Raw genomic sequence first — 23,175 nt, forward strand, 5'->3', positions numbered from 1 at the left:
AGTTCTGAAATTTTCCAATAAATAGTTATGACCCTGGAGCTCAAATCACAATCATTACTTATTTGCTTTTGAACTAATCACTTAACCTCCTTGTGTCTCAGTGTCCTCAACGTTTAAATGAAGAAGTTAGACTAAATGGTCTCTAAGGTCCTTTTCTGCACTGGCTCTATGATCCCATATCCAATGGATGAATGATAAGTTAGTAATAGAGGCAGAACTCAATCCTAGTCTCTGGGCTTCCAGTCTTTCCAATACAGCAGATGGAATCATTTCAGGTTTTTTTCCTAACTATTAATATAATGTACAAGTACTTATCCTGCTCAAAGAAAAGGTATAGTATTGTGAGAAGTTTCCTTGATATCTGAAATATCAAAAACTAGATCATTATTGTTCTTTAGATTTTTTTGCTCACTATTTTCTGAAGGGCTAGGGGAACTTTCTCTCTTTTCAGATTGCATTTAGTTCCAGAATATAGCATGCCAGAGAGCTAAGGGGATTGTTGCTGGAAAGAATTTTTATATCATCCAATGCAACTGGCCTTTAGACTTTTATAGCCTTTCTCCTCAAGGCATTTCTTGAAAAATTCATTATGAATCTATGTTCTTTAGGCTTCTTTAAGTGACAGAGATCTTTGTGACATATATGCTGAAGGAAACCTACACACATACACACACACACACACACACACACACACACACACATACACTGTTTACATTTTATTCCACCAACACAGTAGCAGCTCATAGATAGATAACCTTGTTAAGCTGTTATGGATGAAAAATGTATGCCCAGGACCAATGCAGTAATGAAAGAATATTCTTGAAATGATGATATCAGAAAAGACAGAACCAATGGACTGAGAAGTAACAGCTGACATCTGCCTGTCTCCTATTTCAGAAAACCACAGCTGGTTCTCTGAGGACACTGTTTTAAAAATGTGAATTGTAATGTGGTAAATAAATGGGAGATAATTGCATTCTCTAGCTATTGATTTGGTACACTTATGCTTAGACATGGTAATAGTAGAAGTAGTAAAAATAGTAATATGGACTAATGCCTAATAGTTCAATTATAAAAAAGCTGCTATTTTATCTACTTTACAATAATCTACAAAATATTAAATAAAAAAGATAACAATAGGGTTGAAATTTGTTTGAGGATCATTTCTACCTAAATTAATTAAAAATTGAGAATGATATGAATAATGTTGATAATGATAGTAATGGTGAAAATTCAGTTTCAAGCATTACAAAGCACATTACATACATTCACATTTCATGCTCACAATAACCATTGGAGGAAGTGCTATTATTATTTCCATTTTTCAAATTAAGAACTGAGACATAAAGAGACCACAGGGTTTCCCCACTTAGGGAAGTAACAGTTTGAGGGAGCCAAAGGCCTTATATTCAAAGATATGTCACAGGCTATCTAGTTTAATCCTTTTATTTTGCAGATGAAAATTGAGACCAAGGGAGTTAAAGTGACTTACTCAAGGTCACATAGCAAAAGTCTGAGTATCTGAAGTGAGATTTCAATTCAGATCTTCCTGATTCCAAACTCAGTATTTTAATCTTTAAACATTTACTTTAATCTTTCTCTTAAATTGTAGACACACCCAGGATGGATGAGACTCAAACTTACTAAATGAATTTAGAAGATTGAACACATAGAAAGTAGAAACCAATTTGGAGATAGGATTTGGGGAGACAGGAACTTGGAGATCATTTCAGACCAAGAAGGACAAATACTCTGAGCTATGGGAGAAAGAAGATGTGGAAAGACAGAAAGTATTCATTTTTAGTGTTAAGTTAATTACTTGCATGCATAAAACCAGGTTGTTGAATGTAGGACTATGAATACCTTAGGAAAACTATAGGAATCATGGGTAATATGGGATCATACCATGCTAAGCTGAATGATACCTATTCAGGGAATACATAGGGCATGATCAAATATATAATCTAGATCTTAGAAAAGCAAATTTCAAAAATTTCTAAGAAAAATTAGCAGGCTTTCAGGATTAGATCAGACTCTGGAAGGTAAGATGGATAGGGAGATATGCTTTCAAAAACAAAATTCTGATAATAAAATCATAGATTAAGGAAGAAAAGAGAATTTTTTCTAGGAGAGCATATTATTTCTTGACATGCATTCCTTTGATAAATTCAGATTGAAAATGAACATTGTAAAACACAAAATCAGTCAAAGTAAGGAGTAAATAAAAGACGAAGACAAATATAAGGAACAAAAAGGTTTTGAAGTCTATATACATATATATATATATATATATATATATGTATATGGGAACCTTTAGCTTAGTAGTAAAATTTCTGGAAATAGACTGGAGCAACAAGGACTAAGAATTGTTGTAAAGTAGAAATCCAAGATGGTTTGGGTCCAGTGAAGATGGACTAAGGAATTCAGGTTTGGAGAAAATATTAGCAAGTAAATATTAAAGAAAGTGGGTTGCCATATAAGAGAATGATGTTAACTCAACTCTGTCTCAAGCTATATTTCTTCCCATTCAGACACAAAGAAAAGGAACTGGGGTCTAAATGGTTTGTGATCTTGTTCTGAAAAAAATATCAAATGCAATATGTCAGTAATGTGATCTCGCAGTCACTTAAAAACAAATGAGATCTTGGCCTATATTGAAAGTCATAGTTTCCAGTAATAAAAAGGTAATAAACCCCCTTTGCCCACTAAAGAGCCCCTGGTTGGACAACATCTGTAGCATTGTGAAGCAATGTCAATAAGGACATGGCTAAGATGGAGAGGGTCCAGAGAACGGCAACTAGGGTGGTGAAGAATCTCAAACCCTGGCATAGCTAGGTGGAACACTGACTAGAGCACTGAATCTGAGTTCAAATGAAGCTTCAGATATTTACTACCTGGATGATTCTGAGAAAATCTCTTCTTTATCTTTAAAATGGGGATAACAGTACCATTGATCTTCCATGGTTGTTGTGAGGATCAAATGAGGTAATAATTGTAAAGTATAAGAATTTTAATAATAGCACAGTGTCTGACATATAGTAAGGTCTATATAAATGTTAGTGATGATGATGAAGATAATGCCATATGAGAAATAAATAAAGGAAGAGGGGTCATTTGGCCTGAAAAAGAGAAGATTAAGGGGGGGGTGGGAAGAAAGCTGTCTTCAAGTGTTTGAAAGGCTGTCATGTATAAGAGAGATTAGATTTGTTCTATTTGTCCCCAGAGGACAGAAACAGCAGTAACACATGGAAGTTACCAAGAACTAAATGTAGTTTTGGTATCAGAGGAAGAAAATAACAACAACTTTCTAACAATTAGTTACTCCAATGTAGAATAACAGCCCCAATAAATGATTTGCTTTCTGTCTTCAGGCAGAGGTTGGATAATTACTTCTCTTGGATGTCATAGTGAGTATTATTTGGGGATATGGGTTGGATTTAATGACTTTCAAGGTCTCCTTCTACTCTGAAATTCTGCTAATCTGTAAAACTCTGCTAGTTGATTTCTTCCATGGCTACTTCAGTTTAGAGAGATAGATTTTTAGGTTTGTGCTGTTTTGTTTTTAGTGAGAATTATTTTTGAATTAAAAATCAATAGAAAAGTTAAAGTTCAGGAAAATCTCAGCTTTAGGAAAAAAGTATAGGTTCCTGAAAAAAGACTGGCTAATGTATTTCTGAGCATGGAGATTCAATGAACAAAAGACAGATTTGCTACTGCAATAATGGTCATGATGACAGGGAGAGAGGAAAAATATTCAACTCTCCTTTTAATTCTGTCTTCTCAGAGGAGGTGTGTGATCTTCAATTTATAAAATGTAGACCAAACCTGGTGATGAGGGAATTGAGGCTAAAGATGGATGAAGATGAGTCAAAGAGCAACAAGCAATTAATGAGCTCCAGTATCCTGGCATAAGAGAATAATAACTCAGGATTCTGAAAGCACTTTATAGATGTGATCAGTAAGCCATTCTTAGGTATCTGGTGCAGTACAGAATAGTAAGTGGAGCAACTGAAATTGAAACTAGGAAGACCAATTCGTATTCAAATTAATTTCAGATACCTATTGTGTGAGTCTGGATATGACTATTAACTATTATATGTCTCACTGTCCTTGTATGTGAAATATGAGCAACTCTATTTCTTAGATTCTTTCATCCTTCTGAGTGATAGAATGAAGAGGTGACTTCCTCAAGGTAACAGGATTGTAGGTTATAGAATAGGAATGAGAACTCAGGGCTACAATTCATGCCATCTGGCATTCCCTATCCAAAGATTCCAGAAAAGGAGTGGATCTGAACTGTTACCACCATTAACACCAACAACTAACTAAACATACAATGGGCTCATGAAATGAATGGCCTAGTGAACTCTGCCATAGCTGGAATAAATATGTCTCTTTCCCTCTATAGTCTTAAACTCTGTTCTGGATGAAAGAAAGAAGCTTTTGAAATCTCATGAAAGAAGTATGAAAATGGTTGATTTTTCTTCTTTTTTTTTAATGGAAAAGGACTTAGAGAAAATCTGTCACTATGATGTCACATTCAATAGGCTTTCCAGGGGAAACAACAGCAACAGTAATAATAATAATGGCAATGACAGCACCATCTGTCTGAATAATACTTTATAGTCTTCTAAATGGTGTCACGTTAATTATTTTATCTGTTTTTTTCAAGACTTCTATGAAACAGAATTTCATTATTTCAGAGTCAGAAGGGATCTCAGTTATTATCCAGTCCAAACCAAATCCTCCAAAAATCCCCAATTACATCACAACTAGACAGTGCTTGAAAATGTCAAATAAGGTACAACCTACTAACCATGAAGTAGCCCTTTCTACTTTTATTTCTAATTGTTAGAAAGTATTGCCCTACCCCATACTGAAAGCTTAAATTTGCTTGTGATTCTTCCACTTATTGTTCCTAAGTATGATACTATTATGCCCTTTAATACTACTTATAATAGCCAAATCAAACAATTCTAATGAAATCCACACAGGTAGGCAAGGAAGTGACCATATTCCCATTTTACAGGTGAAGAAAATCAGTCTCAGATAAAGAAACTCACTCAAACTCACACAAATAATAAATGACAAGATTGTCAATAGATTTGAGTTTCTGGTTACAAATTCATTCTGCTTGCTATTATACTCATTATAAACATTATCTATGATTGAAAGAAGCCAAATAAATTTGGCTTTTGCTTTTGCTATTATTGAAACTTTTTTTCAGTTTCCTATAAATTCTGAGTAGGGAGAGGTTTATCTTAAACTATCTAGATACATTCCCAGTCATCTTAATGAGAAATGGCATAGATCCGAGAGATGACTGCTTTGGATTCTGGAGGTCATTTGTGGCCGTGGATCAGAGAAAATCAATTGAGTCGTCTAAGTATTGAATTTGCCTTGTAGACTTCATGGTCATTATTTGAGTGATCAATTAATCCCAACCCCTGAATAACCAGAACTGAAAAAAAAGCATTTTGGTGTTCCATGATTTTTGCAGGGACCTGTGGATACATTGGGCACTTACTGGATACAGATTTTTTGGTAAAAACTAAGCAAGGTTCTGGAACCAAATATGGTACTTATGCTAATGATAATAGCTCACTTTTACCTAGCATTCTCAAGTCTGTAAAGTACTTTCTGTATTGTCTCATTTGAGCCTCACAACAATCCAATGAGGTAAGGCTATTAGTATCCCCTTTAAAATGAAGAAAATAAGACAAATAGAGGTTAAGTAATTTGCTCAGTCACCCAGCTAATAAAAATCTGAGACAGGTTTTGAACTCAGCTCTTCATGACTTCAATCCTACGCTCTATCCACTGTACTAACTAGCTGCCTAATGTAGGAGACAAAACTGGAAAATAACTCTTTTCCTGTTAAAAATGCTAGAACATTATCTTTCCATGTAATGCTAGGAGGTCAAATCACCAAAATAGAATGAAAACTTACCTAATCCCAAATTGATACCATCCACCACCCACTATCTAATTTAGCCAAGGAGACAGGGAACATTCAGAAAATATATTTTATCTTACTCTTTCAAAATTATCTTTCTTCTCTCCAAAGGAGTTGTGAGTGGGCTAAGATTTCAAAGCTCCTTGCCAGGAACGGGGTGTAATCCTATGAAGTACAAGGACCACTGAGATTTTCTTATGTGTAGGAAATAAAAGAGGTTCCCTGTGTGGTTAGTAAGGCATAGAATAAAGAGTATTAGATAGCATTTAAAAAAACAGGCCTCATGTATCCTGTCTGTAGGAATTTTGATTCTCATATTTACCTAATATCATTAACAATAATAATAACTAGCATTTTATATAGTCCTGTAAAGCTTGCAAAGAATTTTTCATGTGTTTTTTATTTGATTCTCATAACAATTCTATGAGAATTCTATTATTATTCTTATTTTATAAATGAGGAAATTGAGTCTCAGAAATTTTGAGTGATTTTTTTAAGGTCAGACAGTAAACATGTTGTTTATTTAAAATTTGAAACCAGATCCTTGGGTTCTAGTTTTAATTCCTTATAGACTGAAACACAGATTTCAGAGGTTATCAAGTTCAATTCCCTCATTTTGCAAATGAAGAAACTAGAATACTTGATGGTTAAATGACTTTCCTAAAGTCATGGAAGTGGTAAGGGCCAGATGTGTTATGCTTCATTTTTAGAGATTTAACTAGTGTAAGGGAATCCTAATATAAGAATTCAGATTACCATGTACTTATGATGGGAATTGTTAGAGATTTTATGTGACCTGTATAAGGACCAGTTAGTAAGTTCATAGGGGCAGCTAAGTGGCACAGTGGATACAATGTTGGGTCTTGAGTCAGGAAGAGTCATATTCCCAAATTCAAATGTAGCCTCAGAACTTACTATGTGATTCTGGCTAAGTCACTAAACCTGTTTCAGTTCCTCATCTGTAAGGAAATGGTAAAACACTCCAGGATCCTTGTCGAGAAAATCTCAAAGGGGTCACAAAGAGTTGAACATGACTAAAACAACTGAAAAATAAAGTTTCAGGGGCAGAATTTGAACTTACATTTCTCTATATTCAGAAAAGTCTGGTAGTGGAAACAAAAACATAGATACAACATGATGTCTACAGTTCTGGAATTTATATAATAGTGGTGAAGATAAGGCAAAAACACAAGTGACAATATTATACAATAGAAGATAAGTACATCAGAGATGGAATATATTAGGGAAATTCAGAGAATGGAGAAATTTTAAGTCAAGTATTCTTGAAAAAGCTTTATGGAAGAGGAAGCATGTAAGCTGGACCTTAAGATCAAAAAGGAGAAATGAGGGAAGGGTGGAGAAAACATATGACAACTATAAAGTCCTATATAGAAGGTGAGCTGTTATTAACTCTAAGTTCTGGAGGACTATTTTTAAATAGGTCAAGTTTTGTCAATCATCAGACTAGCTGGTCTAGATGGGGTTGGATGCAGAGGACCATCTCGGGGTAAGAAAAAAAAAAGAAACCTTACATCCCCTTATTAAGAAAAATTCTTGACCCACAATGTGCCTCTCAGGACATTGCTTGACTTTTGAATTTCTCAGTTACTTCTTTAAGTAAAATAAAGTTTGCTCACTTAGGGTCTTGGTGCAAAGGATATTGTACAATGTCCAAAAGCTTTTGTAATCATAAGAAAAATGAAAATCTATGTGGTGGTGGTACCAAGAAATGAGGGATTATCTGATTTGTTTTTCTTTTAGGGGTTTTACTTCCAGGTCTCACATTTTTTGTCTGTAGTATATCAGTTTTCCTACTCACTTACCCCTTTTCACTCCTCCAAAATCTGAAGTATCAAAATTGGGACAGGGAAATTATAGGAAAAAAGAGGGATCACAAACACATGAATTTAGAGTTAGAAATAAATTAAAGGTTAAAATACCCAACTTTTTTATTTTATAGATGAGGAAACTGAAATTCAGGAGTAAGTGACTTATTCAGGGTCATCTAGTATTATTGATTTAGATATGGAAAGGAACTTAGAGATCATTTAGTCCATACCCCTCATTTTACAGATGAAGAAACTGAAGTCTAAAAGAAGGAAGTGATTTGCCCAAATTCACATAAGTAGTTGGTGCCACAGTTGAGTTTCAAAACCAAATCTTTCGACTCTAAATTCAAACTATTTTCACCGTACCATGGAAAGTGTCAAAATTGTTGAGGTTAAAAGGGGGGTCATTATGGCTCCAAACAAGGACTATGTTGCCCCCTCTTCCAGATGAAATAAACACAGAAAAGTTGATAGGATGGTTATGGACTAATGGTTTCCTCAATTTGGGAAAAAACCTATTCTGGAAACTACTGATGGAAATCATCAATCTCTTGAGAATTGTCTCAAGGTCCTGAGAAGTAATAAATGAGTGCCTCAGGGTCACATAACAAGTGCATATCAAAGGATGGACTTGAACACAGGACTTTCTGATGCAAAGACAATCTTTCTCTATTGACTCCTCTCAGTTATGAAAGTAATAATATTATTAGCCTTAGAAATTTTTAAAAAATTAGAAAGTTCCTGCCTCTAGGGGTCTTATATTCTAATAAATATACATGATACATATAGGGGAGTGGTGATTTGGAAGGTGTGGGAATTGAGAAGTCTCTCTGTCTCTCTCTGTCTCTGTCTCTGTCTGCCTCTCTGTCTCTGTCTGCCTCTCTACCTTTGTCTCTCTCTGTCTCCCCCCCCCCATACATGTATTTTTTAATGGGATGGCATGAATTAAAACTGGCTGTTGAAGCAGAAGTATCAACAGGAAACGTAAAATGAAAATAGCACAATGTCAATTGAAAAAAAGGTTTTGGTCAGGACTTATTCAACTCATAAATCGTGAATTGCCTTGTGAATGATGCTATGACAGAGCTGGACTCCTCTGTAGTAAGCTACTCTTTAAAAGTTGTTTGAGTTTTCATGATTCTCTGGATATTTGAACCTCCCTGGCATGAGGGAGTTATCTAGTATGGGATGGCACTACTGACCCTTCTCTCCTCTAAGTATCACATAGATAATAAACAGCAACACTTTAGATACCAACTATACTGTTGAGCAAGTATGCAGATGAAAACCCCAGGCCTTCACTCAAAGGGAAGTGTGAAGGGTGTGTCCTTGTCTCATGTGAACTTTAAGCAAAAAAAAAAAAAAAAAAGAAAACCCAATTCTATTGTTGTTCCAAATATTCCTCCAGTTAAAATTAGGCAGGTGATAAGTCTAATTTTTATGGTTCCATCTGGTCACAGGCCAATGGAAAAGCAGTTACATCCATTATTGCTAATCTATATTGAGGAATCTTGCTTTCTTCATTGCCTCAAATTGCTTTTTTTAGAGTAAGCTATTTGCCTGTGACATATCATATAGGGCAGAGAGGGGTCAAGCTGATTTTGTTGTTAGGGTAGCTCAAGGAATATGATCATTCTATTGCCCCTACAGCTTGTCCCTCCTGGGTGCCCAGCACTGAAAATGATATTGTTCAATAAGGGCACAGCTGGATTCTTGCATATGTAAATGAGGGTCTCTGTGTGTGTGTGTGTGTGTGTGCAAGTTTTCCACTTAGGTTTTGTACTGGTTTCATTTGAATAAGAGAATATCAAAGCAAGAAGGTCCTTACAGAACTATCTTCATTTTTTAGAGGAATTAATTTTTACCATAAATTGAAAGACTTGGACCAAATGATCTCTAAGGTCTTGTGGAAAAAACACTGGTTTTGGATTCTGAGGATAAGAATTCAAATTTTGTCTCCATCCCTTCTGTTGTTGTTCAGTCATTTTCAATCAGTTCAAATCTTTGTGGCCCTATTTGGGGTTTTCTTGGCAAAGGTACTAGAGTGATTCGCCATTTCCATCTCTAGCTCATTTTACAGATGAGGAAACTGAGGCAAACAAGATTAAGTGACTTACCCAGGGTCTTGCAAATAGTAAATGTCTGAGACAACGTGTGAACTCAAGAAGATGACCCCTAACCCTAACTGTTCTTTACCTTGCCCCCAGCCCTGTGTAACCTTAATCTCTTAGTCTTATTTGAAAAATGAGAGAATTGAATTAGATGATCCCTAAGGTCCTTTGCAGCTGGAAATCTTTTACTGTAAGGTCCTAAAGCTAATATCAAAGAGCCTCCCAAAATGGCTTCATTTGATCTTTCCACTCAAAGTAGTCTAACTATTCCATATTCTATCGCTCATACTCATGTCTTTGAACTAGTGGTCCTTTATAATGTCTATAAGTCCATTACATGTCTGCCTGAAAGAAGCCCCTAGCTTCTTTCAAAGTACAGTTTAGACACCACTGCCTACATGGAGTCTTTCCAGATATCCCCAGATATTAATGTTCTCTCTTTGAAATTATTTTGAATTTCCTGAACTAACAAGGTTCTTGAAGACAAATACTGCTTTGCTTTATAGCTCTAAAATCTAGCATATGGTTTTGAAAGAAGTAACCAAATTGCTGAAACTAGTTAGCGGTAGAACTGGAGCAAGATCCTAGGTCCTCTGATTCTCAGGCCAGTGCTCTCTGTCTTCTATACTAAATTATTTCTCTAATCTGATTCAATCATGTTGTGTTATTTCCAAAGGTGGACAAATGGGGCAGGGCGGCTAGGTGGCACAGTGGATAGAGCACCAGACCTGGAGTCAGGAGTACCTAAGTACTCAGACACTTAATAATTACCTAGCTGTGTGGCCTTGGGCAAGCCACTTAACCCCATCTGCCTTGCAAAAACCTAAACAAACAAACAAAAGTGGACAAACAGCCAAACTACTTTTCTATTCTTTCTTAAACAAGAAGTGAGCTGCTTTTTCATGGTGTTACCATTGTAGCTAAATGTATTGGGGATAAAGTGAGTCCTTTTCATCAAATTTTGGGTCATCTCAGAACCAATCATGGTAAAGTTCAGTACCTTGGCTGAGTTATATCCAAATTTCAGATTTCTTATGCTTGGGTCAATTTTTATTATTTTTAAGCAAAAGATTACTGCTTCTATTGATACATGAAAGCAGGTCTTTGGGGGTGGTTAGGACAATATGTGTCTCTTTTAATCTTAGCTGAATGAGGTCTGAATAAATAGCTCAGCCAATCTGACTAATTTCCCACATGCTCATTTCCATGGTCACCATCATCCCAACATTAGAGAGTTTTCCCATTTTTCATCTGTCAGGTTTTCCAAATCACCAGCGTCTCCAGATGCCTGAACAAAATTGGAAGTCCTAGTGCTAAAGCAACAGGGAAAAACTTCAAATTAACATAAACAATCCAATGAGTCCATGGGCTGCAGAAGCTCAGGGATTGTTTCTCTAGCACCTACTGGTTACTGAATAAAAGCTTCTTCGGAGAGTATTTTGCTTTTGTTGTTTAGTCATTTCAGTCATGTCTGACTCTGTGACCCCATTTAAGATTTTCTTGGAAAAGATACAGAAATAATTTTCTATTTCCTTCTCTAAGACCATGATAATTATTTTAAGGAAGGAACCTGATTAATCAAAAGGTTCCTCTCAACACACTGTACAGATGTGGGTACTCAGTACTTAATGGGAAAGGTTTTGACTCCCAGGACAATGTTTTACAATTTAGCAAAGCAAGGTATCATCTGAATTTTAAGCCTGATCTTTAAAACTCAATTTGATAAGAAGGCACGTCACCACAGAAAAATGTACTAAAGTATTGATAAAAATGCAGCCAAGGTGCATTCTAATGGAAGAACAATTCTAAATGAAAGGACAAAACACTTTTATCATCTGTGATCACCCTTTGTGGTCATGAAGAAGTTATCTTTACAAGTTTATGTCCTAGTTATGTGCTTAACCTCTTTTAATTAGAATTTGTCCTCGTTTTTCCTTCTTTCTTCTTTCCCACTTCTTTTTCTTGATCTTGAGTTTCCCCAAAAATTAAGATTGGGAAAATTCCAAAGAATGTCTGAAGCACTATGGTATAGTAGGAAAAAAAACTATACTAGATTTAGAGTCCTATTCATGGTCTATGCTAACTTGCATAAATCATTAAATTTCTCTAGGTTTCAATTTTTTTTTATTTGTAACATGAGGCTATAGAACTTAGGTCCCTTCCAGCTCTAAATCTGTAATTTTGCTTGTTGTCATTGTTCAGTCATTTTCAGTCATGTCCAAATCTTTGTGACCTCATTTGGGGTTTTCTTGGCAAAGATATTAGAGTGGTTTGCAATTTCTTCCTCCAGTTCATTTTACAGATGAGGAAACTGTAGCAAACACGATAAATGATTTGCCCACAGTGACTGACAGTGTTTGAAACCAGATTTGAACTCTGGAAGATGTCTTCCTGACCCCAGTTCAGGTTCTCTATAAACTATACCACCTAACTGTTCCTGTATATCTGAATACTACGATTTAATTCTTATGATATCAAGATACTAGACAAAATTTCTAGTTACTGTGGTCATAGGTATCTCTCTCCCCATGAAAAATTATATGGAGAGCTGGTCGCTTCTTCCCACTCATCCACTTATTGCTCAATGTGAAAGTTTCACTTGGAATAGACTAATGTTGCTTCTATCAATGAATCCATTCATCAACAAGCATTTTGCTAAGTACTGGGGCTACCAAGGTAAAAATATAAAAGTCTCTGACCCCAGGAAACTTAAAAGTCTATCAAAGGAGACAAGATATATTTGTAGAAATAGATGCAATTTTAAAGGAAGATAATTTGGGAGATGGGAGGCAACTAGGTGATAAAGTGAATAGGGTGCCAGTCCTGTAATCAGGAAAATTCATCTTCCCCAAATTCAAATTCAGCTTCAGACACTTACTACTTGTGTGACCCTGGGCAAGCCACTGAACTCTGCATCAATTTTCTTATCTCTAAAATGAACTGGAGTGGAAATGGAAAATGACTTCAGTGTCTTTGCCAAGAAAACCCTAAATGAGCTCATGAAGAATTGGATATGACTGAATTATTGAACAAGAATTGGTGGGGGAGAGGTAATAATGGAAACTGGTGGGATCAGGAAAGAACTTAAGTAGGAGGTGATGTCTGAAGTGAATTTTGAAGTAAACAAGGAATTCTTAGAAGTAGAGGGAAAGTGAAAGTTCATAATACAAAATCCTAGAGACCAAAAATGAAAGGTCATGGTGAAGAATAGCAAGCAAAATAGGGTAGTTAGTAAAGTGTGTAAATGGGAATGGTATAGAATTAGCCTAGAACGGTAGGTTGGAGTCATGAAAGGTTTTAAAGTCCAAATAGAGGAGAGGTGGAACTCAGAGAGACTGTGCTGTTATTTTGGAGTGGGAAAGAGGCTTATTAACTAACTTTGGCAAAGGGATGCATTTCACTAACACATCATTCCAACTCTTTCCCCCTCCAAAGTATCCTTATTTTTATGATCTGAAAGAGCACTGTTAGGATATTGTATTTCATTCTCCCCCTTTGTACTGTTTTCATCTGAAATGGGCCCAGACAGATAAGTACAACAGGGTGATCTTGAGTCATCTGAGGACATGAGTGAAGCCTGGTGTCACGAAGAGCTGCTCACAGGGGATGTCGACAGGTACCAAAGATTAGAGAACCCACAAAATAGCAGCTCATCAGTGACTCAGCTTCTAAGTGAGCATCACACTCTCAGCAATTGCTGCCTGGGAGGCAGCAAAGGGAAACTCATTTGTCCTTAAACTTACTTTCATTCGGGAACTTGGAGACATCTGCTTTCTGATTGGATGTAAGTTAAGGCTTTCAATGCACAGGTGAACCAATCTTCCTGAACCAAATACTCCTCAATCGAATCCAAGCTAGCAAAGAGGTATTGAATGTCTACTGACTATAAGATAAGATGTGAGGCACTTACCATTCTTTTTTCAGATTTAGCAGGAGACATGACCCATACAATTATACAAACAAGTCAATACAAAGTCATTATAGGAAGGAAATATTTGTCATGGCAAGAGGAGAATATTTCTAATAATTAAAGTGAAAGGCTATAGTAAACGAAGAAAGTGGATCAGAAAAGGCCCCTAATCCTAGGTATTTTATGATTTCTGTCTTCTCTGTCTCTCTCTCTCTCTCTCTCTCTCTCTCTCTCTCTCTCTCTCTCTCTCCCTCTCCCTCTCCCTCTCCCTCTCCCTCTCCCTCTCCCTCTCCCTCTCCCTCTCCCTCTCCCTCTCCCTCTCCCTCTCCCTCTCTATGACTGTCTTTGATTCTATCTCGCATATATGTATATATATATATATATATATATATGTACATAAAAATATGAATCTGACAACCTAGCATTTCTCACCCCTTACTCCTCTCTCTGGCAGGTTGTCTTTGTAGAAAAACACATGACTGCTTTTTGAGTCTCTAGAATGATGAGCATGGTGGGACACTCTTTTTCTACAAACCAAGAACCTGATGCCTTGGTCAAAACCCAGCTGTGTGAAGCACAAATTTCAACCTCAGATTCTAAGTTGCTCTTCTTCATTAGGCTGCCACCCACACACTCCCTGGTCACAACTTTACCAAGTCATTGCTTAAAGAAGGTATGAAACGGGCAGCTATGTGGCAAAGTGGATAAAGCACCGGCCCTGGAGTCAGGAGTACGTGGGTTCAAATTCAGTCTCAGACACTTAATAATTACCTAGCTGTGTGGCCTTGGGCAAGCCACTTAACCCCATTTGCCTTGCAAAAAAAAACCTTAAAAAAAGAAGGTATGAAACATGGAAACAACAGCACTGTGCCCACCATTACCAGATCACCAAGGAAAACAAACTATGTCTTTGGAATTGCTCTACATAAGGAAATTTATAGAATACAAAAAGAGGTTTGTGGTAAACAGAAATTAAATTTGCATGGCAATTTCTCTTCATTCTCCTCTTAAACAATGACAATTCATGTTGCCAGACGTGAAAGATCTTCATTTGTAGCTATGGCAAAGTCACTTGCAGTTTATTCATGCCTCTTTTTTAGAGAAGACACTTGATAACCCAAAAAACCCTCTTCCAGTGTTTTTTAACCTGGGTCTTTTAAAATTGTTTTTAAATTGATAATTGTATTTTAATATAATTAATTTCTTTTGTAATGTCATATATTTTGCTTTATACATTAAAAATCATTTTAAAGAGGAAATCATGGACTCTTAAGATTTCTAAAGGAGCCTGTGACATGCAGGAAAAGTTAAGAACCCATTCTCAAGTGAAAGAAGCATCATCAAAGAGGAATGAGGGATAAGAAAGATGGCAACAGATTAAGAAGATAGATGGATAATTGAGAGAATTTATTGGACTTTTTCTTAGCCTGTCTTCTTTCACATATCAAACAAAGATAAAATGAAGGAGCACTGGCCGAAGACACAGAAAACATGGGTTTTGAGCTTTGTGGTCTTAGGGAAGTCACATCTGCCTGAACCACAGTTTCCTATCTGTAAAACAAGAGAGTTTGTGATTAGATAGTTTCTAAAGTGACTTCCATCCCTAAAATTCTATGAACGTAATGAAAACAATGTTATATTAAAAAAAAAGTGTGTTACATTAGGAGTCAGAGGACCTAGGTTCAAATTTTGACCCTGATTCACCACCTGTGTGACCTTGAGCAAATCATTTAACCACTCAAAGGCTCAGGTTTTCTCTTCTGCAAAAAAAAAGTGTTACACTAGATTGTCTCCAAGGCCTCTTTAAGCTTATTTATGATCTTAGGATCTCATAAAGAAGAACATGATTTTCCAGGTGATAAAACACAGGTGAGGGTTATTCACAGAAGATAGAGTCTTTCCCTGGAGATAAAGGAGAAAAGGCAAATGAAAAACCTTCATTTGAAAAGCAAAAAAAAAAAATAGCAAAGGTTAAAAATAAATAAATAAAAAGCCTGCTGCATGCTGGTTAGCTTCCCAAAGGACTTTGTTAGGGAGATTCAATGAAGCAGAAATGCTTGGATTTTGCATGGATAGGAACCAGCCTTGGGGGAAATGGTTTATTGTAAGGTCGTGGCCAGGACCATGCTTTGATAAAGATGTGAAGTCAGCAAACTTTATTTCTAGTTTCCTCCAGCTTTCCATCATTTTCTCCCTTTCCAACATTTCTTTTTTTTTCCTTCTGAGAGAGACAGGTAATAAATGGAGCCTCAGGCTTAAATTCAACTGTGGTCTCAGACATTTATTACTTATTCAATCTTAGGCAAGTTACTTAACCTCCATTTATCTCAGTTTCCTTATTTGTAAAATGAGAATTGAAAATAGCACCTACTGGGACAGTTAGGTGGCTCAGTGGATAGAGTACCTGCCCTGGAGTCAGGAGTACCTGAGTTCAAATCCGGCCTCAGACACTTAATAATTACCTATCTGTGTGGCTTTGGGCAAGCCACCTAAACCCATTTGCCTTGCAAAAACTAAAAAAAGAAAAAAGAGAAAGAAAAAAGAAAATAGCACCTACTTCATACAATTGTGTGATTCAAATGAAAGAATAATTATAAAATGATTATCATAGTATCCAGCATTTAGTAAGCTTTTGTTGTTTGCTCAGGTTCCTATGTCCTTATGCTGCTCACAACATGGACTGACAGAGAGGAAAGTGATATAATAAACTGAACCACATGGTACATTAGCCATTTTATATCTATTCCTTCTTAAGTATGCTTATTATGTTCTAAGAAAAAGTAATGCTTTGAGCCAAAGGAATGAATATCTAATGATGGACTTTCAAAAGTGGAAAGACAATATTCTGGTAGAAAGAGTCCCTTCAAATTTCATAGCATTAATTATCCTGTTTTTTCCAATAACTTTGGCCCCTTTTGGACAGAAGTTCATATTTCCATGTGTGATACTGAACACAGAAGTGTGCATATGGCTACCTCTCTTTTGAGAAAATGAGTCTGACAAAAAAAAAAAACCCACAAGAGCAAACAGTGATAGCGTGGGAAGACCTAATTAAGCATATATTAGAAACAAAGTTGGGGGAAAAGAAAGTGTCAAAACCAAGTATTTTAGTGGTCCAGAACTATTTATGAGATTCCTAATTAGATACAAAGAAAGCAGCAGAAATTACAGTAGCCTTTCCTCTCAGAATGGGTTCTATCATCTGCCAGAAAACACTGGACGTGCTTCAGTGAAATGGATGAACAAAAAATCAAAATCAAAATGTAAATCTTGAACCATGAAAGGAATACCAGACCCAGTCCACCATTAATTCCCTCCATCATATCCCCCATGAATGCTCTGATCATCATTTTCATGGGCTAACATATACAGAAATACTATCAGAAAAAACAGTGGAGTACTAGCTTCTTATTAACACAAGTACATTATTATCAGATCCATTTTAATCAGAAAAAGTATGGACTTTTCTTTTCAAAATAGTAAAGTTGGGAGTGTATGTTGAAGTGAGCCAAGAGAGATGAGTGGCCCATTATATTTTATTTCACTAAAATATTGCCTTTTAAGTCTAAAAAACAAAGAAATTTCTTGCACATGAATAAGCTGTGGAGCAAGAAAGGAGAATGCAGTGAGGTCAGCAGTGAAAGAGGCTCCCTCTGATTGCTCTGACAATCAGGCTGCACAGATCTCATCTGCTTTTTTTTCTTATCCCTCATTTTGTCACTAGGCTTAGGCATTGTCCAACCCATAATCAAACTAATTATCCAAACTTATCTTCCACTATATTCCAATTTAGATTCTCTGCTCCAGGAAGATTGGTCTTTTCCTATTCTCTATACTTATTTCCACCTTTGTGTTTTAGCTCATGATGAAAATCTTTCCTTTTTACTCTCTATCATTCCTACAAACCTACCACTAATAAAGTGGAAATAAACAAATAAATAATTGTATGTATATATGCACACCTGTTTATATACATGTATGTTTAAAAACACAAATATATGAGCATACATTCACATGAACACCTTTCATGTTAAAAGGATGTCTGGAGGTTATCTAACTATTCCAAAGCAAGCATTTCCTGTTTTGTCTCTGATCCCTGATTTGAGCCCAAGCTTCAGGTTTATCTTCTTTGTGTCAACTTCCTTGGCTACCTAACATCACACAGGTCTCTTTCCTCTGTAATTTTAACTGTATCTCTATATTTATATCTATCTCTATGTATTTATCTATATCTATATAGAAATATCTATCATTTATGTCTATCATCTATCTATCTATCTATCTATCTATCTATCTATCTATCTATCTATCTATGTCCTGATCTCACCAAGACAGCAAGCTTCTCACAGATGAGTACTATCTGTTGGAACCTCCACAATAACAAGAAGCATATCAGCATTTTTCTTTTTCAATATGTGTATGTCATCTGAGTTTTCAACCAATCTGCTAGCTCTCTATTTGGCATTTTACATATTCTTTCTCTCCTGCACCCAGAAAAATGGTTAATACATAATACTTAAGAAATCTTTATTAATGATGAGCACATAGAAGGTTTGGTAAATATGTGGTGGCTTCTCTTGACTTCTAAGTGCCACATGAGGATGCAATGATACTTCCCATCATCTGAAATATAGCTATAAATGTTGAGATAAAGAGAAGGAAAGTGGCCTCTTGATTTAAGGAATATTCTTAGTCATGCCCATCAAGATTTATACCCCATTTAAGATGCCTGGCAGGCTTCATGTAAGAGGTTTTCCCATTAAATAAATGCTCCACTCAAAAGGTTATATTTACACAACTCATTAGGAATCTTTTTTTATGCTTTTGACACTCATTAGACTCATAATCATCCGATGAAGCTACTCTATAACAAGAGCTAAACATTCCATTCTAGAAGATGAATAATAATTAGCTACTGCTCGGCATTTTGCTCCTTAGCAGGTCTAATTTTAGAGTATAATTAATCCTGCAGAAACCACATAAGATAAGTGAAATATTTATGCAGCTGTGTTAATTCATGTATTTACTCCTAGGGAGACATTCAGAATTGGACACAGCTTTCTGAGATTATCTTAAGACTCCCCCTGTACCAATATCATTTCCTCTCCTATGTGCCTTTCTCCAGATGACTTCCACATAAGAAGCTAAGAAGACATTGCCTCCCATCAGGAAACTCCCAGCTCCATTCTCTGGCCTAAAGACAGAAAGCACCGATTTGAAAAAAAAAAGCAATAGCTTACCTTGCTTTCCATGTTCTATTAATATAGTGAACCATAATTGTGGCTATTTTAACACACTGATCAGCTTATTCTTTTCCATAATGGATACTATTTTTTTTCTGTTTAACAACCCAAAATATTTGGTTATCATTCTGAGTGAACAAAGTATGGTCATATTCTTCAGTTTTGAAGCTAATTTATGGAATTTTCTTCACAAATGGACTTTAAGAACTGGAGAGACATTATTCTGATATAACTTCAAGGAAGGACATTTTTGGTAATGAGATTAAATTATTCTTCCTCATTTCATTTCTTTTGGTATACAAGGATTCTGGAAAAACAAACATGTCTCTCTCATCAGTTTTCTTTTCTTTTTTTAGGTTTTTTTTCTTTAAGGAAATGGGGTTAAGTGGCTTGCCCAAGGTGTTCTATCCACTGTGCCACCTAACTGCCCTTTCATCAGGTTTCACAGGGTGAAAAAGTTAAAGATTTCAATGACTTGGGATGTGCCCAATGGTCAATCAAGCAGGGTGACTTAGAATTTGGTTTGGGCAGAGGAAATGGACAATCATTAATGTATCATGCCTCTAGTAGCTTCTAGATATACTTTGAAGAAGCTTTTCAAGGCAAATAACCTATGATAAGTAGTTAAGTACATTGTCTGATTTGTGTGTTAAGTATTTTTAGAATTTATGCCATGAAAATTTAATGCATGAGCTTAGTATATATAGGTGGGAGGAAAAGTTAAAAAGAGTTATCCTAGCACTTGAACTGCAGAGTTCAGGATATTTACTTAAATTCTGCTGCTAGGTTAAACTAATGACCAAAAGAGAGAGCTCAGCTGTAGAAGGAATCTTCAACATGATCCAAAGGAGGGGAGGGGATAGATGCATCCTGGAGCATTTACTCAAGAGTTCTTGAGAAAAAAGGAAATTTAGATTTAGAGATCAACAACTTCTCATTTTAGATTATTTATATTTAGATTATCTACTCTTGTTTGATAATGAGGAAACTGAGGTTCAAAGAAAGGAAGCAATTATTCAAGTTTTAGTTAGTGGCAGAGTTTGGACTGGAATTCAGATCTCCTCATTTCCAATTCAGAAGTCTCTTCTATAATATTGTACTTTTCAGTTTTTTTCCTTTAAATCCTATTGAACCCTGGAGATACTCACTAGAAATTCAATTAAAAACAGCTAAAGTATCCAAAGAAGTATACAATGAAGAAAGGAAAACATAGCCCAGTCCCTACCATCACCAACAAACTGAAGAAGGGCCAGGTCAATCTGCCTCTTCCACGGGGAGCCTTTCTGGAGGGCGATGCCATACCCAGTGGTAGCAAAGATATAGCCACTCCCAATAGTCACCAGTTTGCAGCCTTCATCTCTCCCAGCCTTGTAATTCAGCACTGCAGCATCATAGATGAAAGCATCCAATTTCCTGAAATGAAAAAGGAACATGTTGGTAACATGAACCACTAGGCTGCCATCTCTGGTCCTTGATGCTAGATCCCTTTTGAGTGTCATCCCAAGTCTTTGAACCTGGAGATGATGACTCACAGCCTCTGAATCCCCAAGTCATGAAAGGATCTATTTTTAATGAGAAGATAGAAGCCAGAGTCTTTGCTTTCCAACTTACAAAAGGCAGCTAAATAAAGACTTAAAAAGATCCACATATTCAAACTAGTAAATAGCCAAGTCTGCTGGCTTGTTAAATGCAGGGCCTTAACAATCAAAATAGCAGTGAATGACTTGCTATTTCAGAATGTTGAAATGGTAATAAATATACAATTAGATGCAGTAAAATGGGGTGGGAAACAAGATGAGAAGCATTTTAAAGAGTAAGGGAAATAACGTCAAATTCTTCTGATTTCTCAGTTCTTTCTCCATGTCAATGCTTCCCCCTCCCCTCCTTTTGACAAAAAAAAAACAATAGAGAAAGATTGAATAATAGAAGTGCTAGAAAGATAGTACAGAACATTACATTCTTTCAGAAACAGCTGCAAAGATATTCTCTTTAGATGGCAGCTCTCTGGAAAGGCTGAAGCTATAGGTTTGTTTGTATTTTTATTTTTCTAGAAATTCAAGGAGAACTGGGCTCAAAGTCAATCATAATTGGGAAAAGTGTGGGGTTATGTGCCTTTAGGTCTCTATTCCAAAACACTAGGAGTAATATCTTGGTAGAAACTGAGAGAGATCATTCCCAATTACAAGTAATCAAGGGTGGTATGAAAGCAATTCACAAAAATGGGAAGGAGGACTTATTTATCAGATGAGACTGGGACTCCTGGGACTACTAAAGGATGCAAAAATCTAGGACCAAAGAATGCAGGGGCGAATATTTCCATATCATAGGTCTATAATCAGAACAGTAAAAGACGATATTTCTAACAAGATAGACAAATATTGCAATTCAGTGGAGAGCATATAGAACTTAGACTCAGATCTTGCCTTCTTGCATTCTTGACTCTATTAAGTAGCTATGGGATCAGAGGCAGATTGCATCACCTCTTATGACTTCACTTTTTTTTTCATAAAATGAGAGGATTAGACTAAATTATCTCAAAACTGGATCTCCAACTCTAAGATTATAATACTTCAAAAGAAATATGAGTGGCATTTGTATGAGGGGAGAAGGAAAAATCAATGCCCTTCTCCCCTTTTTTTTAACGGAGATGCCAGGCAAATATTTTCATTCAACCTTCCCAGTATCATCATTTCATGGAGGTCCTAGCTATTCACTCATTCCTGCCTCAGCTTTATATACCCCCTTTTAAGCCTCACTTTTCTAGTTCTTCTTTATGTGTTGCTTTATGCTATTAAAACATAAGCTCCTTTAAGGCAGAGACTGTTTTATGTGCTTGCATTTGTATTATTTATAGTAAGTACTTAATAAATGTTTTATCTGTCTATCTAGGGTCTTAAACCTTTCTCCCAGACTATTAATCTACCCAGAATAATGGCATCTGGAGGAATGAAAAATAAACTTTTGCACTGAATATCTGAAAATAGGTACTGGTTTAAACTAGCAGTTGAATTTGATGTTTTCAGCACTAACATAGATTTTTGCAAATCAGAACATAGCTCCCTAAAAATCTGCTTTTCATTGATTATCAGTCAAGGGACAGCAAGAAGATGATATTTTCCTGGCAAATATGTGAAGATTAAAAAAAAATTACCAGGGTAAGGCTGAAGAATCAATACTTGAAGAAACTGTGATTTCTGATACAAAAAATATACTCATAGAATAAACAGGTCAACAGCAATATGAGTAGGAATAGTAACCCCAGACTCTGCCTTACTAGCTGTGCTTTCCCTGATTACACTATTCTTTATAAAAAGTATTAGAGATCAATAAGAATAATACTTATGAAATATCATAGAACTATTCACAGCCAGCTTTCTGAGCCCACAAAATAATAAGAGTGCCTATATCTATAAGTTATGACTTTTAAGAGAATGCAACCTATTTTTCCTTTAAATTAGTTCTTTTGGAACATTACATGCTTATTTAACAGATGTTATTATTGACTCAAACATATTGCTTAGTTTGGGAAAGATCTTGTTCTGGGCACCTTAAGAAGTACTTAATAACTTCAGTGGCTCATTGAATCCTAAATGTATTGAAGGAACCTCAGACGCTGTATGATCACCATATCATGGATGTAGAACTAAGGAAGGAATTCAGAAGTTTATTTTATTCTGTCCCCCCAAGTAGGTTAGATTTGTTTTTCCCTAAAATGGTACTGAGGCTTTTCTTAACTCAATTGGCTTAAGGAACTAAAGGTTCAGATTATTGATGCTACTTCCTTATCACCTAAGTAAAAAAAGCCATCTTGAGGACCAGGGAGCAAGGGAGCAGTGCTTCTGAAGGTTTGATTGGCAGATTACGATGGATAATCAGACAAAGGACCTTCAATGTCTATCCTTGTTCAACATCATTTCCTTCTATAAGTAAATCTCCTTTTGTTAACTGTTGAATAATTTAGGGGAGTCTCTGTTTGCTCCAATATTGAATTTAAGCCTGGAGTCAGGTCCAGTCCAGAACATGGGTCATTTGGTGTGACATCTTTATTTTACAGATGAAGAAATGAGATTTAAAAAGCTTAAGTGTCCTACTTGAAGTCACAAAGATGGGAAAGGACAGCGTCAAG

General features: G+C 36.0%; 1 protein-coding gene across 2 annotated transcripts in view; it reads right to left on the reverse strand.

Annotated features, from left to right (window-relative positions):
- GRIN2A (glutamate ionotropic receptor NMDA type subunit 2A) overlaps positions 1-23,175 on the reverse strand; it is a 208,204-nt gene that overhangs the window by 14,531 nt on the left and 170,498 nt on the right. For both annotated transcript variants that reach the window (XM_074196374.1, XM_074196373.1), the window contains exon 9: positions 20,275-20,462. In XM_074196374.1, the coding sequence (XP_074052475.1) occupies positions 20,275-20,462 (188 nt within the window). The remainder of the gene's footprint in view (positions 1-20,274; positions 20,463-23,175) is intronic.

Source organism: Macrotis lagotis, chromosome 8 (assembly GCF_037893015.1).
Source record: "Macrotis lagotis isolate mMagLag1 chromosome 8, bilby.v1.9.chrom.fasta, whole genome shotgun sequence".
NCBI lineage: Eukaryota > Metazoa > Chordata > Mammalia > Peramelemorphia > Peramelidae > Macrotis > Macrotis lagotis.